The sequence below is a fragment of the Paraphaeosphaeria sporulosa genome (assembly GCF_001642045.1).
Source record: "Paraphaeosphaeria sporulosa strain AP3s5-JAC2a unplaced genomic scaffold CC84scaffold_3, whole genome shotgun sequence".
Taxonomy (NCBI): Eukaryota; Fungi; Ascomycota; class Dothideomycetes; order Pleosporales; family Didymosphaeriaceae; genus Paraphaeosphaeria; species Paraphaeosphaeria sporulosa.
In genome coordinates this window covers 2,331,471-2,345,985 of record NW_017253362.1, presented here as the reverse complement: position 1 = coordinate 2,345,985, position 14,515 = coordinate 2,331,471, and the positions used below count along the sequence as shown (strand labels likewise).

The window sequence follows — 14,515 nt, the reverse complement described above, 5'->3', positions numbered from 1 at the left end:
GGCCGTTTGAGGGGCGCGGCTAGGCGTTCTTGCTGGTGGGGGCCGCCTTGCGGTTTCCTTTGCGGCCTGAGGCTGAGCAGCTGATGCTTGGCGGGCTTCTGGACGCGCCCACCACCCTTCGCATCAGGCCAGGCATCGACGTGGTATGACCTCGAGGTGAATTCCTCGATGATAGCTTGACCTGCCTCGGGACGTACGATCAACATCGCCGTTGCGGCAGCCACATGCGATGTGCAAGGTCACTCACGCTCATCAAACAAAGCCACACCACCCTGTCAGACTGGATAGCACATGTTTTGCGAGATGCGGCCTAGCGCGCGTCGCAACCACAAGCACAGGACAATGCCCGAATCTGTCTGCTCTCTTCCCAAGCCGAGTGGATCTGCAACGTGGTGCACCGATGTAAAAGGTAAACCTGGAAGTGCAAGCGCGTTGCAAGCATGATGTCATAGCTTCACTCAGCGAGGACCTCATAAATTCAGACTCCCACAACAACGCCTAGCATTCCTCGTTACGAACAATCATCCTGATACGATTTGATACCCTCTCGTCTGATCTCTCCCGTAAAATCAGCGTATTCATACACCATGACCACCTCCAAGTTCTTCACCGTGCTCGCAGGCATCGTCAGCGTCCTCGCCCTCGCAGTCTACCTCTTCGGCATCCCGCCAGAAGTAAAGCGCAAGCTTGAACGCTCCGCCCTCAAGACCATGGGTGAAAATAAGCTCTCCTACATTGCCAAGGGTAAGCATAAGCCTTTCCACTCCACAGGAGCCTCCTCCGCCCGCCTGCAGCCCGTGCAACACAGCCCCCTACCAGTCGCTAACACCCCCGCAGACCAAATCTCCAAGATCCCCGCATCGGACCAGGAGAATGTCAAAGACCTCAAGAAAGGGCTTGGCAATGCTGTTGGCGGCCTTGCCAGCAATCCGCTCGGAGAAGCTACTGGTGAAGCTGCGGATTCTTTGACGAGTCCGCTCACCGGTCGCTAATCTGATGTGTGATATAGGGCGAGCGGTGAGTCAGGCGTGGGATAGCGTGGAGGACTTTTCGAAGATACTTCTTGAGCGCGTGTCGACGATGGCAAAGGAAGCTAGAGATGGGCCAGTGAAGAAGGCGGGTGAGGCTGAGAAGTCTAGGACGGTGCAGAAGGCGAAGGATACCGCAGAAGGATATACCACAGCGCAGGAATGAGTTCACGTCTTGCATAGGGAAGACGAAGGCCTCATCATGATGTTCACGATTGCATACCTTGGAGTTAGCGATTATTCTAGAACCTAATCCGACCTCGCATTTCTCCATACTCTTCTCCATGCAACCTGGGCGTTATTCGATCCCGCAAGCCAAACAAAAACAATACAGTATCCAAACAAACGTCTGACCAAAATACCACCCACCCTCAAACCCAGTCCCCGTAGTCCGCCCTCCAAATACCCAACCACACCCCCTCCCAACACGCCACAATCCCCCAAAACACAATCAAAAACCTCACTTTCCGCGTCTTGTGCTGGAAGTAATGCATCCCCGCCAGCGCACCCGGCCACCCGCCCAACACAGCGCACAAATGCAGCGTGCTCTCTTTGACGCGCCAGTTGAGGTTCCGCGCTTGCATCTTGTCGTAGCCGTAGAGAAGGAAGGTAACGAGGGAAAGGACGACGGTGAAGATGGTGAGGAGGATGGCGTGGGCGCGAAGGTAGAGGCGTGTAAGGGAGAGAATCGGGAGGATGAGGGAGGAGGCGGCGAGGAAGGTGAGAGGGGTGATGGGGCGGTGGCGGTGGTGGGAGCGGGTGCGGGGAGGCATCGTTGGGTTGGGTGTGGCCGCGGGAGAGCGAAGGGGTGGTGCGAAGAGATATTGCGGGATTAGAGCGTGGCTTTTCTATGTATATGTACAGTCACGAAGATCTCGTGTTGACGTGCGCGCCCGACCGCGTCGATCTCCCGCAGGGTGCGTGCGAACACGAGTTAACCGAAAGACCGCTCGGAGCGTAGATCCTTCATCTTCAACCAGCACCACAGATCGCATCTTACACTTCAACCAAGAGATTTCAAATAGATGACCAAGGCATCCAGTCCTCTTCTCCGTTCTAAAACACCGAGTCTCCCACCCCCTTCCTCGTCCCATGCCCCGCCCTCGAACCGTCGGATCCATCACCTCCCCTTGCCCTCAACTTAGCGAGATACTCCTCCCTCTCATTATCCCCAAAGCTGCCCGGTGTCACTCTTACGCCCTGTGACGCGTAACTCCCACTCCTCCTGACCATGTTGTTCGGCCTCGGGCCCGCGACCCGCGTGCGCGGGAGGTTATTCGACGCCGCCCGAGCAGCCAGCCTTGCTTCCACTTGCGCCGCGGATTCTGCCGAGAGATACGATCCGCTGACTCTGGCACCCACAGGCGGCAATGCTCCTGCCTCCGCAGTCCGTGTAGATTGTGAAGGCGTAGGCGATGGCGGATCCCTCGGCCTAGACACCCTGAACGGCAGCGGGCGATGATACTGTGTCGGGCTCCCGCTGCTCTCTCCTCTGCTGTGCCCCTGCCTCTGAATTCCCAATCCTGATGCCCTCGAGTGCCTGCTCTCCACGCTGGTCTGCGACAACCGCGCCTGCCCGAGGAACACGCGCGGATCCGTCACTCTCTCGCGCACACTCTCCACACTGGAATTCCGACCCACGCTGCCCATCTCGCTCCACAGTTCCTCGAGCTCTTTCACCTGCTTCTGCTCTTGCTTCGCGGCATTCCAGGATTGCGCGCCCCAGCCGGCTTCGCCTAGGTTGAGCGGGTTGTCGCGGCGCTCGGTGTCGGTGACGACGCGCATGCGGCGCTTGTAGTTGGGGTTGTTGCCGGCTGTGTCGGTGACGGCGACAGTGTGGGCGCTCGCGGGTGTTATAGACTTGTCTTCAATCCTAGATTTGGACTTATTCGGCGCGATCTTTGTGAGGAAGGATTTGGAGCGGCGTATGGCGTCCGCAAACGGAGAGCTGTTCCGGTCCGACATGATAGGCTGTATGCTGCGATACATTCGTTGTGGGGACAGCGAAGAAGATTTGGAGTTTCGTAGAGTGTACGTCGATTGGAGGGCTGGTCGGGCTAACACCAAGACGTTACGCGAAGGGAAGGTGAGAGTGAAGGCCAGGCCACGTGGTTGACGCTCGTCTATAGGAGCTGTGAGTCGTACCAGCCTTCATTTGCAGGAATAGGACAAATACCTAAAACAAAAAATTGCAGGGGTCGCTTGCTGTCATTAAGACATCAGAGAACTATCGTGATTGTTCACACCGCCTAGGTATCTCGCCATGCCCGCTTACAATCCTATACTATCTTCAATAAAATCCAAGGCTACCATCCATACACTGCCGCTGTTCAACGCTTCAGCACATTAGCCTCCCTACTCTCTATCGCCCCTCCCTTGACATCATCGGATCGCTCTTGCTCCTCCCTAGCACGTTTCGCTTGGTGCGCGTGTCTTCCCTCTAAAATCTCTCCGGTGCTAGCTTCCTTTTTCCCGATCGTGTATACATCGTACGGCCTTCTAGATGCCGATGCCTCTTGTGCAGCAGGTAGATTTGCTGATTTCTCTGCCTCCTTCGCTGAATCTTGTTGTTCTACGAGTCCATGTCGTTCAGCTGCCTGAACTCCAGGAGTATCGCCATTTCCCGATGCGACCGCCTCTCCGCCCCCGTGAGCTCTTGATCGTTCGGCGCTTCCATCTCGCTGATCCCTGGTAGGGTAATCTATGGCTTCGTCATAGACAGAATTCTTTCCAGTCGCATGCTCACGCTCCACCTTGGGAGAGATCCTAACAGACTTGGAAATGATGTCCGGTGGTGCTGGCGTTGTCGCATCTACATTGTCCCTGCTCCTGCTGTGTCCCCGTAACGCCTTCATCGGCGTTGGAGAGACAGCCCTTCCGGCATCATCTGTCTTAGCTGGACTGTCTTGTTTTTGCAAAGGCGAGAGTCGAGTCGGATGGTGAATCTCAGGTAACACCGAGGCCTTATTCTGACCCTGCGGAGCTTTCATAGGCGTCAGTGGTCTCGATTTGCCTGATTCGGCTGTAGTCACTGGACCATCTTCTTCTTGAAATCTTGAGGCCTTGGTCGGATGGTTATCCATTGTCGATGTCCCGTCCTGTTCCTGCTACCTTTGCGTCAGTAAATTTTCCTAACGACTCAGCGACTCAGATAAAACACGACATGGAGGTGAGTTTACGCGAGATGGTTTGTCTTCCGGTGACGGCGAAGTATGGCTTGGTTCGCTTTCCATGAGCCTTGATGGTGCGGGTTTTCTCAGCTTATTGCCGGGCTTGCTGGATATGCGGTAGCCGAAGGCGTTCAGGGTGCCTTTCTTGAATCTTCTCAATATGGATAAACCCTTTTCTTTGAAGTTCCCCGTGGCGTTAGCGTTCAAAGAGATTGTCATACCACTGGGAGTGACGGTGTGGGTGCCAGGGTCGTTGAGAAGGGCACGGCTTTATGAGAGCGCTGTCATGATTGGTGTAGTGCAGGCACATGTTTGTTGAAAGCACATGCATACGGCAGAAGACAGTTGACAAATTGATTGTACTCAGGAACCTGGCTGTCTTGTCCAAACATAGAATAATCGTGACTTCGACCGGACATGGAATCGCGACCGGATTTCTTGGTGAGATGGAATGTTGGGAATGAGTGGCTATGAGTTTGACAAGCGTTATGGTGGACGATATAACATGAAATATGGATCATGTCCCAAACTTCAAGTAAGTTCCTCCGAATCAACATGGGGCGTTATCCATTTCCACCAGTAGTTCAGGTCGACTCTAGTTTCATTTCATCAGGCACATTTCGAATTGGTCACCTGAAGCGGTTCCCTTCTCGGGTGTTTGCTTTTGAACCAACCGCAAAGCCTCAAAGTAATATCTGGTTTAAACCGATCCTGAGCAAGAACAACAGACATTCAATGACATTTCGAAGAAGTTTCACGCCAATGCCGTCCCCATGGCATCGTACTTGCCCACGTAGCGGATGATCGCGGCGCCGCGCACGCGCTCCCCCCAAGATATTCGTAGCCTCGCTTCAATGCTCAGGAGGCTGCAACTTCATCACGCCCTGTAGAAGATCTCATTTTCTAACGTGTAGACCATTCTACTGAATATAGAAAGAAGCTTCTTGTCCACGCTCTAGAATCTGACCGTCCATCATCCCGTCGCAGTAAGCCTCGCCAACAAAGGTATACTTGTCTACTTCTGGCTGTGGTTTTAAAACGTAGGGAATCTTAGCGCCACAGAAGATGACCACGACATCGCCCTCAATCGCCAATCCAGGGCACATCCCGAGATAACCTTTTCGAGTGATGTAAGGGCGTTTGCCATCCATGACACTCATGTTACCACGGTATCTCCCAGCTAGAAGCCGGTGTACCTCTTCTCTCGTCAATACCTCTTTTCCTCCTGCTATGACCTCGGAGAGCCTGACACAATCGTGATACTTGTCTTCAACAAGCTCTTTGGTAGCACGGACATTGTCCAACTCGGGAGTCCAGTAGAGATCGCCGACTGGCACACGCCACGTTGCTTCCGCCCGACGTAACGAGTTCTCGTAGATGGGCTCGTCCTTTGCAGCAGACTTTGTGCAAAATTCTTTGATCGTTTCGAACAAACGTAGATACGACACATGGTTATCGGAAGCATGCCAAACAGTCCCGACTTCTTCGATTGTGTCCACCACGTATCCTCGGATGGCAAGCTCTTTTTCATCAGGCACTTTCTCGTCATCGGTAGGCAACAGAGAGATGCTGGTACTTCCCGATGCACTAAACAGATGATCTTCTGCGAACTCAAAGATGGTATAGAAGGACGATGCAAGGTTCGGCCGCCAGTCCGGGGCCCAAGTCGCGAGACCTTCGAGACCATGTTCTTTTGGGAACTGGGAGAAGCTTAAGAGCTCAATACGGCCCTTTTTTATCATTTCTCGCGCCGCGTTTGTAAAAATCGGACCCGCTTCCGAACTGATGTAGTCTGGTTTGATATCCAGTTGTTTGGCGTCAACAGCTAGCCCTAGCAGCCCGTATATGCGATCTCGATTTTGAGTGGCATTCGTTTCGCTCTCAACAAAGAGCTTTCTGAGCAGGTGGAACAGCCCATCGCCCTCTCCACAGCCCTTTGCGAAATTCTGTCGACGCCGTCGTGTGCTCAAAAGAGGCATAATGCGGTGCGCTTGTGCTTGCAAAAGGAGATTATGGAAGCTCTGGTCGCGATTGGAATTCCTAGAATGCTTCAACGCCGAGGTGAAAACATTGCTTGCATGTCTGACGAAGTCGACTGGAACCATCTTTGTCCCGCACACAAACACTGTGTCGGGGCACAAGCTGACCTCCTGGACAACCCACAAACGATGAAACCAGGGCCTCTCGTCAAAATCAGCCATTGCCTGCATCAGATCCTCAAACCGGAGTCGGGTTTCATCAACAAGCTGGCGATAGGGTTCTGATAAAGGATCGTCCACAGGATGGTTGTCCAAGACTGCAAGTAGGATATGCTTTTTCTCCTTGGTGAAGTAGCCATCGAATCCCATGGCTTCCGCTCGACGACCAACATAAAGCCACAGATCCATCAGCTCATCTGATCTATCCGCAGCCGGACCTAGCCAGACGAGAGTTTGCTGAGCCTTGCTGTATACGTCTGCCATGAGCAATACCTGGTCTCCCTTCTCGTCGCCATTACTTTGATCGATGCATACTTGATCGACCCAGAGATGTAAGACTTCCTGCCAGCTGGCGATATGTAGAAGAGCAGTGTATAGAGATGGTGTGATATTGAGTTGGGCTCCTGATAGCTCCAGGAAACTGGTCTTGTCCTCGGTTCCCCATGTGTAGGAGAGCGCTTTATACGGTTGCGGAGTTTCTATCGATGTGGTCAAGAGGTTACAAACAAGGGTTCCGCTGGACTGCGACGCGTCATTTTTGAGATCTGTTGCCGTCCGAGCTAGACGAAGTTCAAGTAGGCGGATGTGTGTGGCTGCCGATGGGAGTGCACAAGAACTGTAGTCAAACTTTGACATTTTGACAGATCAATGTACGATGTCACAAGGCCGAACTTGTCGGGTAACCTTTGGACTCTGGAACCCAGAGCTGAGCCCAAAGCACCCAGAATATCGCCAAGAGGTGGTGAACACGAGGGAGCTCGTATTCGATAAGCTACTGCACCCGCTAGTCTCGAAATGTATAAGCGTGATTGTCACCACATATAGACATGATGCCCACCTGTGCATCCACCGTGTCAGGAACACAGAAGATTGGGGTTCAGACCAACACACAGAGCAGCTGCCATCGACCTCCTTCAGAACAGCTCTCAAAGTTCATCTCTTGTTGGAATTTTCGATTTTAGTCGCCTCCAAGGCTCGAGACATGACTTACCCGATGTAGTGTTCCAAGGCTTAGCCCGAATACCCTTGGAAATTGCGTGGGCCCTTTTCGCGGCGTCGGTGAGGTACTTGTGTGTTCCCTCCAAGGTCGCCATCGCTACAGGCTTGTGACGATGCTGATGATCACCCTGCAACGGTCCAGAGTATGACGTCCGAGCAACAGACATAAGCCACGTTACAGGGTTTTCTCGATCTGCTTTTGGAGCAATCATGTAATTCTAGTCTTCGGTTTTAGTCTCCCGGTCAGGGACACGACGTCTCGGCATTTGCAGTCCTACCGTACTCAACAGCCCGGAGAAGTAAAGGTCTTCAAGGAAGTGCACAAGGTATACGTCAAGCTGAGGTAGCATTTATACAATGTCCCCACAGATAGCGAGTCCCTCCAGTAATTATCACCATCATTGCGGCCAAGCGTCTCGCGACCCGAAACACGGACCATGGACACTCTTTCAGCGTGGTTATTGACCATGCATACGGCCTGACATCTTGTCCTTGCAGTCGCCCAAGTGAGGACATGGATCGTTGCAAGGTATCTTTTTGTGACAATACCAGCGATCCTTGGGAGAAGTTTGCAAGTCTCCCAGTCAAGGACATGAAGAGGTTCCACCTCATTTCTGTCAAGGCACGCCATTTTTATGTGTTGACAAATAGCAGAGGAATATACGTAGTATATATTTCAAACTCGAGCAGCACTGACAGTGATTCTCATCATCCACATACTACATTGCGAAAGACGCTGAGCTTGAAACTCAGGACTGACGCTATGGTATTATTGATCTTTTGCTTCTAGACCCTGTATAAGGCCGTGTCGTATTTGCTTGTTAGACCCAGGCCCAGGCCGCAAATCTGGATATGAGCCTTCAGTTTCTAGTCTCCCAGGCTACCCATTCAGCTATCTTCGCTCTTTTTAGTGACTGCAGGAAATATCGGGAGCTGTGTAGATGATTGAAGAAGTGAGCTCAACGTAGCACTCGGTCAGGAACAAGGGTGATTAACATCACCATACCCACCCTGCATTCTAGAAGGCATTGGTCTTGAAGCCGACGCCGTCTCAGTAGCAGCCGCCTATCTTTGCTGTTGAACAATGCACGGAGCCTTATGGTATCAAGTATTCAATCCCAGTCACGAATGACACCGGTTCCTTCGATGTCTTCCTTTGTAGTCACCCAGTCTCACAAGTGAAGCAAAGGGTGTCCTTTCTAGTTGAGGCTAAAGAAGGAGAAGGGGTACATGGGCTGAGAAGGTATCGAGACGGTATACATGAATGCTATCCACAGGCAATCTACGGTACCCGATGGCCCATCAACCGCAAATACTGACAATGATCGCCAACGCCCGAGCCTCACTGCGCTTCGGAGACCACACATGACATAATGATTCCGCGATGTTAGTCCCCTGGACTACACATGGTCCAAGGCGATTATAGTTTTTAGTATCCCAGAGCAGGACATGATGGAAGCCACCTAGCCATTTTTCAGTCGAGGCTAGAAGATCCCTACCTGAGTGAAGAATGAGGGAGTCATAGAGGTAGTAGTTATACATCTCCGGCGTCGCGGTTTGATATCTGCAGTGCCCGGAGGTGATACTCACCATCACAACAGCTCGAAAGTGCAGAAAGCCGGCGCCATGGTTCCACTTCTTCATAATAAGAGTCCGCAGCACACATAGACCGTGTCCAAGGAGATTTTAGTCTCCCTCCCACAACACACTCACGGGCGTAGCAGACGCCATGTTAGTCTCCCAACAGAGGACATTGTTGCAAAGTTGCTGTTGTTTTGGGCAAGGTCATAAGGTCCTTGGGAGTCGCATGCACGACAGAAGTGGAATCGAGGCGGCACTTAACCTTCCCGGGACAGGGCCCGGTCGTCTGCAATGGAGTGATGATGATGATGATGCTCAACACCACCTCGACCCAGCGCCGAAAGAGCGTGCGCCCACCCTATACACAGCAAGGACGTCGATCGTTGTCCAAAATAGGCCATATCCATTCATTTTCATCTATCATATGCAAATGCCATGCATCAAAATTAGGGTATTTATCCTCGTCCTCTCTACACCAACGACTCGATCACAATCGCCGACGCGCCACCACCGCCATTGCAGATGCCAGCGCAGCCAATCTTGCCCTTCTTCTCCCTGAGCACACCCAACAGCGTCGTCGTGATCCTGGCGCCCGACGCACCAAGGGCGTGGCCCAACGCCACGGCACCTCCGTGAATGTTAACCTTGTCCTCGCTCAGGCCAAGGATCTTCATGTTAGCCAGCGCAACAACGCTGAAGGCCTCGTTGATCTCGAAGGCGTCGACGGTGCTTTGCTCGATGCCGGCGTGCTTGAGGGCCTTGGGGATCGCGAGCGCGGGCGCGGTGGTGAACTTGGAGGGGTTCTGCTCTGCGTCGCCCCAGCCGAGGATCTTGGCGATGGGCTTGAGGTTGTGCTGCTTGAGAGCGGCTTCGGAGACGAGGACGAGGGCGGCGGCGCCGTCGGAGAGGGGCGAGGCGTTGGCGGCGGTTACGGTGCCGTCTTTGGGCTTGAAGGAGGGGCGCAGGGTGCGCGTCTTGGACTCGTTGAACTGGAGACAAGATGAGTGAAGGGTTCAGATGAATTGTGAGCGGGCCACTTGGGCGCTTGTGGCATTGGTAGACTCACGTTCTTGGGCTCGTCGTCCTGGTCGACGACCTTGGCGGGCTTGCCGCGGCCGCCAGACACCTCGATGGGGACAATCTCCTCCTTGAACCAGCCGGCCTCGGAGGCGGCAATGGCCTTCTTGTAGGAGCGGATGCAGTAGTCGTCCTGCGCCTCGCGGTCGAAGCCGTGGTCCTCGGCGCACTCCTCGCCCTGCAGACCCATGTGCTGGTTCTTGTATGCGTCGGTGAGGCCGTCCTTCAGGAGCCCGTCAACGAGGGGCTGGTCGCCGAACTTGGCGCCCGCGCGGAGGTTGGGAAGGTAGTGGGGAGTGTTGGACATGCTCTCGGCCCCTCCGGCGACGACGACGTCGGCATTGCCAGTGATGATGGTTTGGGCGCCGACGATGAGGGCCTTGATCGACGAGGCGCAGACCTTGTTGACGGTGGTGCAGACGACGGACTCGGGGAGGCCTGCTCCAAGAGCACACTGGCGGGCGGGGTTCTGGCCGAGGCTGGAGTCGTTGTTAGAGCGGTAGGAGTGCGCGGCACGGCGACTGACTTGGCGGAGAGGACATTGCCCATGAAAACTTCCTGGACATCCTCGGGCTTGAGGCCGGCGCGCTCGACGGCAGCTACAGGCAGTCAGACACTGCTCTCACAGGATCAGAAACTTGGACTTGCGCACCCTTGATGGCGTGGGATCCGAGCTGGGTAGCACTCAGGCTCGAGAGCGAGCTGGCAAAACAATCAGCCCATGCATGCAGCTCCCCGCTCGACATCAACATACCCCAAGAACATGCCCGTGGGCGTCCGGACGGCCGACACGATGTAGACGGGGGGAAGAGAAGACATTTGGGGCTATCTGGAGACCGGGCGAGCGAAAGGGGAGCGAATTGAGCAGAAAGCACGCGAGGGGCAGCGACTTTAATCGTCCAGCCGTCGTCGTGGCGTCTCCGTTAGGAAAAGTCCGAGTGGGGTGGTTCCTGGCCTGAGAATCCGCCCCGGTTTCGGCTCTCCGATTGGGCGCGGCCTTGCCATTGTTGACCGCTGCTTTGGCGGGTCCCCCCCTGTCCGGCGCCATGTTTCGCCGCCGCCGCGGCAGATCGCGCCAAGACCTTGAACTTTTGGTTGCTCATGCAAGCGTCGCGCGCAGCCTGCGCCAATTCACCCCACAGCCATGGACGACCTATACGACGAGTGAGTGCGCTGCGGAGCGCTGTGCCGAGGCTCGCGATGCTGACTGCTGCAGGTTCGGCAACTTCATCGGCGAAGCCGAGTCCGACGACGATGTGCAGTCCACCGGCGCCGCGGCAGACGCCTACGTGCTCGACGACGAGGCCGAGGAAGACGAGGCGCACGACCAGCAGCTGATGGAGGTGGACGAGGGGCCGTCCAATGCCGTCATACTGCACGAAGACAAGCAGTACTACCCCTCCGCATCCGACGTGTACGGCGCCGATGTCGAGGTCTTGGTGCACGAGGAGGATACCCAGGCGCTGTCGCAGCCCATCGTTGCGCCTGTGGTGCAGAAGAAGTTCGCCGTGCAAGAGGAGGACCTGCCGCCGGTGCACTACTCGCGCGAGCTCATGACGGACCTGATGAACTACCCGGACCAGATACGGAACATCGCCATTGCGGGACACCTGCACCACGGAAAGACGGCCTTCATGGACATGCTGGTCATGGAGACACACGACATCCAGGATCGCCTGGATTCGAAGAGGGGAAAGAAGCGCGAGGAACAGCTGCGATACACGGACGTGCACGTGGTCGAGCGCGAGCGCGGACTCTCCATCAAGGCCGCGCCCATGACGCTGGTCCTCCAAAACACGTCGATGAAGTCGCATCTTTTCAACATCATAGACACCCCGGGACACGTCAACTTTGTAGACGAGGTGGCCGCCTCGTTGCGATTAGTGGACGGTGTGGTGCTGGTGGTAGACGTAGTGGAAGGCGTGCAGGTGACAACCGAGCTGGCCATCAAGCATGCTGTTCTGGAAGATCTGCCCCTCACCCTGGTCGTCAACAAGATGGATCGCCTCATCTTGGAGTTGAAACTCCCGCCCCGTGACGCATACTTCAAGATCAAGCACGTTATCGAGGAAGTCAACACGGTCATTGAGAACACCATCCCCGGCCGAGGCGAGCGCCGACGTGTAAGCCCTGAAAGAGGCAACGTCGCTTTCGCTTGCTCAAGCATGCGCTGGTGCTTCACGCTGCAGTCGTTTGCCAAGATGTACGCCGAGTTCTACCCTGGACCCGCGAAAGCGCCTGGATTCGGCAAGCCTATGAAGAACCTCGACGTGGAGAAATTCGCAGTGCGCCTCTGGGGAGATATCTTCTACAACCCTGGAAGCCGCAAGTTCAGCCGCAAGGCGCAAGAGGAGGACTCGAAACGCTCGTTCGTGCACTGGATATTAGAACCCATCTACAAGCTCTACGCACATACCCTCAGCGAGAGCGCGGAGGATCTGAAGGACACGCTGGACCAGCTGGGCATTCGGTTGAAGCCATCGGAATACAAGACGGACGCAAAGGAGCTGATGCGGCTGGTGTGCCAACAGTACTTCGGACCTTCGACTGGCTTCGTCGACATGATCACACAGCACGTGCCATCACCAGCAGAGGGCGCCAAGAGGATGCTCGAGAGACATTACACAGGACCCTTGGATTCCAAAACAGCAGAAGCTATGGCAAAGTGCGACCAGAACGGCCCGCTAGTCGTTCACGTCTCCAAGCTGTACAACAGCACAGATGCAAAGGCGTTCCACGCTCTAGGACGAGTCATGAGCGGCACAGCTACAACGGCCACCTCCGTGCGAGTACTCGGAGAGGGTTATACCATCGAAGATGAGGAAGACATGGTGGTCGCGACCATCACAGACACTTGGATCGCCGAGTCAAGATACAACGTTCCGACGAGCGGTGTGCCTGCGGGTAACTGGGTGCTCCTAGGAGGTGTCGACAACTCGATAGTTAAGACCGCCACCCTTGTCTCGCAAAAACTGCCAGATGACGAGGACGCCTACATCTTCCGCCCGATCCGCCACTTCTTCGAATCCGTCTTCAAGGTCGCTGTCGAACCCATCAACCCCTCCGAACTTCCCAAGATGCTTGACGGTCTCCGCAAGATCAACAAATCCTACCCTCTCATCACCACCAAGGTTGAAGAATCTGGCGAGCACGTCATCCTCGGTACTGGCGAATTGTACATGGACTGCGTGCTTCACGACTTGCGAAGGTTATACGCGGACATGGAGATCAAGGTTTCCGACCCAGTGACCCGTTTCTGCGAGACCGTGGTCGAGATGTCCGCCATCAAATGCTATGCCCTCACCCCCAACAAGAAGAACAAGATCACTATGGTTGCAGAGCAGCTCGACCCCGGTATTGCAGAAGACATCGAAGCCGGAAAAGTCTCCATCAAAGACCCTGTCCGCGTCGTCGGCAAGTTCTTCGAAGAAAACTACGGCTACGACCTGCTCGCGTCCCGCAACATCTGGGCCTTCGGCCCGGACGACATGGGCGCCAACATCCTCCAAAACGACACCCTCCCCTCGGAGGTCGACACCAAGACCCTCCGCTCCGTCCGCGACACCATCCGCCAGGGCTTCAGCTGGGCTACCCGTGAAGGCCCCCTCTGCGAAGAGCCCATCCGTAACACAAAGTTCCGCATCACAGACGTCGATCTCGCGCCCGAGGCCATCTTCCGCGGCGGCGGTCAGATCATCCCGACTGCTCGTCGCGCGTGCTACTCTTCCTTCCTCATGGCGAGCCCGCGCCTCATGGAGCCTGTGTACAGCTGCAGCGTGGTCGGTCCTGCAAACACAAAGGCCGACGTGTACAATGTCCTCTCACGGCGGAGAGGCCATGTGCTGCAGGACGGCCCTATCGCGGGGACGCCGCTGTACAGTGTCCGCGGCCTGATTCCCGTCATCGACTCTTTCGGCTTCGAGACGGATCTGCGCGTAAGTCCCTAGCATCCTGTTCTCCTATCATAAGTGAGGTACTAACGAAACACACAGATCCATACACAAGGCCAAGTCTCCCTCTCCCTCGTCTTCGACCGCTGGTCCATCGTCCCCGGCGACCCGCTCGACAAAGACGCACAGCTGCGACCACTCGAGCCAGCATCCGCGCAGGCGACGGCACGAGACTTTGTGCTCAAGACACGCCGGCGCAAGGGCCTCGCGGAGGATGTGACGATCAGCAAGTTCCTTGAGCCAGAGCTGTTTAGGCAGTTGAGGGAGAGTGGGGTGTTGGAGGGTGGCCAATAGAAGATCGGATGGATGGATGAGGGAGGCGAGTTGGGAAGGGGGGGATATGGGCGTTATGGCGTCGAGAATATGCATGGTTCGATGAAGGGAGGGCAAAAGTACGATAGGATACGATGCTATAGTGTGGCGTGAGAGTGGTTGAATATACCCATTTGCTGGACGCACTGTCGTTTCACGCCAATTCTTCTGGATGCTGGTTGATGTTACTGGAGGAACAG

The 14,515-nt window shown here is 55.1% G+C and overlaps 7 protein-coding genes across 7 annotated transcripts; 2 read left to right on the top strand and 5 right to left on the bottom strand.

Moving 5' to 3' along the window:
- Positions 1-233: 233 nt before the first annotated feature.
- On the top strand, positions 234-1,295 carry CC84DRAFT_1162582 (uncharacterized protein). The gene is made up of 2 exons (XM_018178028.1): positions 234-744; positions 838-1,295. Exons 1-2 carry the CDS (start codon positions 588-590, stop codon positions 990-992), a joined length of 312 nt encoding a protein of 103 aa, XP_018039067.1. The 5' UTR covers positions 234-587; the 3' UTR covers positions 993-1,295.
- On the bottom strand, positions 1,236-1,885 carry CC84DRAFT_1162581 (DUF1294-domain-containing protein). The gene has a single exon (XM_018178027.1). The coding sequence runs from the start codon at positions 1,799-1,801 to the stop codon at positions 1,400-1,402; it is 402 nt and encodes a 133-aa protein (XP_018039066.1). The 5' UTR covers positions 1,802-1,885; the 3' UTR covers positions 1,236-1,399.
- Positions 1,886-2,084: 199 nt separating this feature from the next.
- Positions 2,085-2,993, bottom strand: CC84DRAFT_1215176 (uncharacterized protein; the record flags this gene model as incomplete). The annotated part of the gene is made up of 1 exon (XM_018182702.1): positions 2,085-2,993. One exon carries the CDS (start codon positions 2,991-2,993, stop codon positions 2,085-2,087), a length of 909 nt encoding a protein of 302 aa, XP_018039065.1.
- Positions 2,994-3,358: 365 nt separating this feature from the next.
- On the bottom strand, positions 3,359-4,111 carry CC84DRAFT_1215175 (uncharacterized protein; the record flags this gene model as incomplete). The annotated part of the gene is made up of 1 exon (XM_018182701.1): positions 3,359-4,111. The coding sequence occupies one exon, from the start codon at positions 4,109-4,111 to the stop codon at positions 3,359-3,361; it is 753 nt and encodes a 250-aa protein (XP_018039064.1).
- A 1,007-nt stretch (positions 4,112-5,118) lies between these two features.
- CC84DRAFT_1203998 (HET-domain-containing protein) lies at positions 5,119-7,607 on the bottom strand (the record flags this gene model as incomplete). The annotated part of the gene is made up of 2 exons (XM_018181871.1): positions 5,119-6,956; positions 7,388-7,607. The coding sequence occupies 2 exons, from the start codon at positions 7,605-7,607 to the stop codon at positions 5,119-5,121; spliced, it is 2,058 nt and encodes a 685-aa protein (XP_018039063.1).
- A 1,818-nt stretch (positions 7,608-9,425) lies between these two features.
- On the bottom strand, positions 9,426-10,962 carry CC84DRAFT_1141608 (acetyl-CoA acetyltransferase IB). The gene is made up of 5 exons (XM_018176333.1): positions 10,808-10,962; positions 10,706-10,755; positions 10,580-10,652; positions 10,043-10,532; positions 9,426-9,965 (listed from the first exon to the last, which is right to left on the bottom strand). Exons 1-5 carry the CDS (start codon positions 10,870-10,872, stop codon positions 9,447-9,449), a joined length of 1,197 nt encoding a protein of 398 aa, XP_018039062.1. The 5' UTR covers positions 10,873-10,962; the 3' UTR covers positions 9,426-9,446.
- Positions 10,963-11,172: 210 nt separating this feature from the next.
- On the top strand, positions 11,173-14,430 carry CC84DRAFT_1115377 (P-loop containing nucleoside triphosphate hydrolase protein). Its single transcript, XM_018175425.1, has 3 exons — positions 11,173-11,217; positions 11,270-13,988; positions 14,046-14,430. Exons 1-3 carry the CDS (start codon positions 11,198-11,200, stop codon positions 14,295-14,297), a joined length of 2,991 nt encoding a protein of 996 aa, XP_018039061.1. The 5' UTR covers positions 11,173-11,197; the 3' UTR covers positions 14,298-14,430.
- The last annotated feature ends 85 nt before the right edge of the window (positions 14,431-14,515 follow it).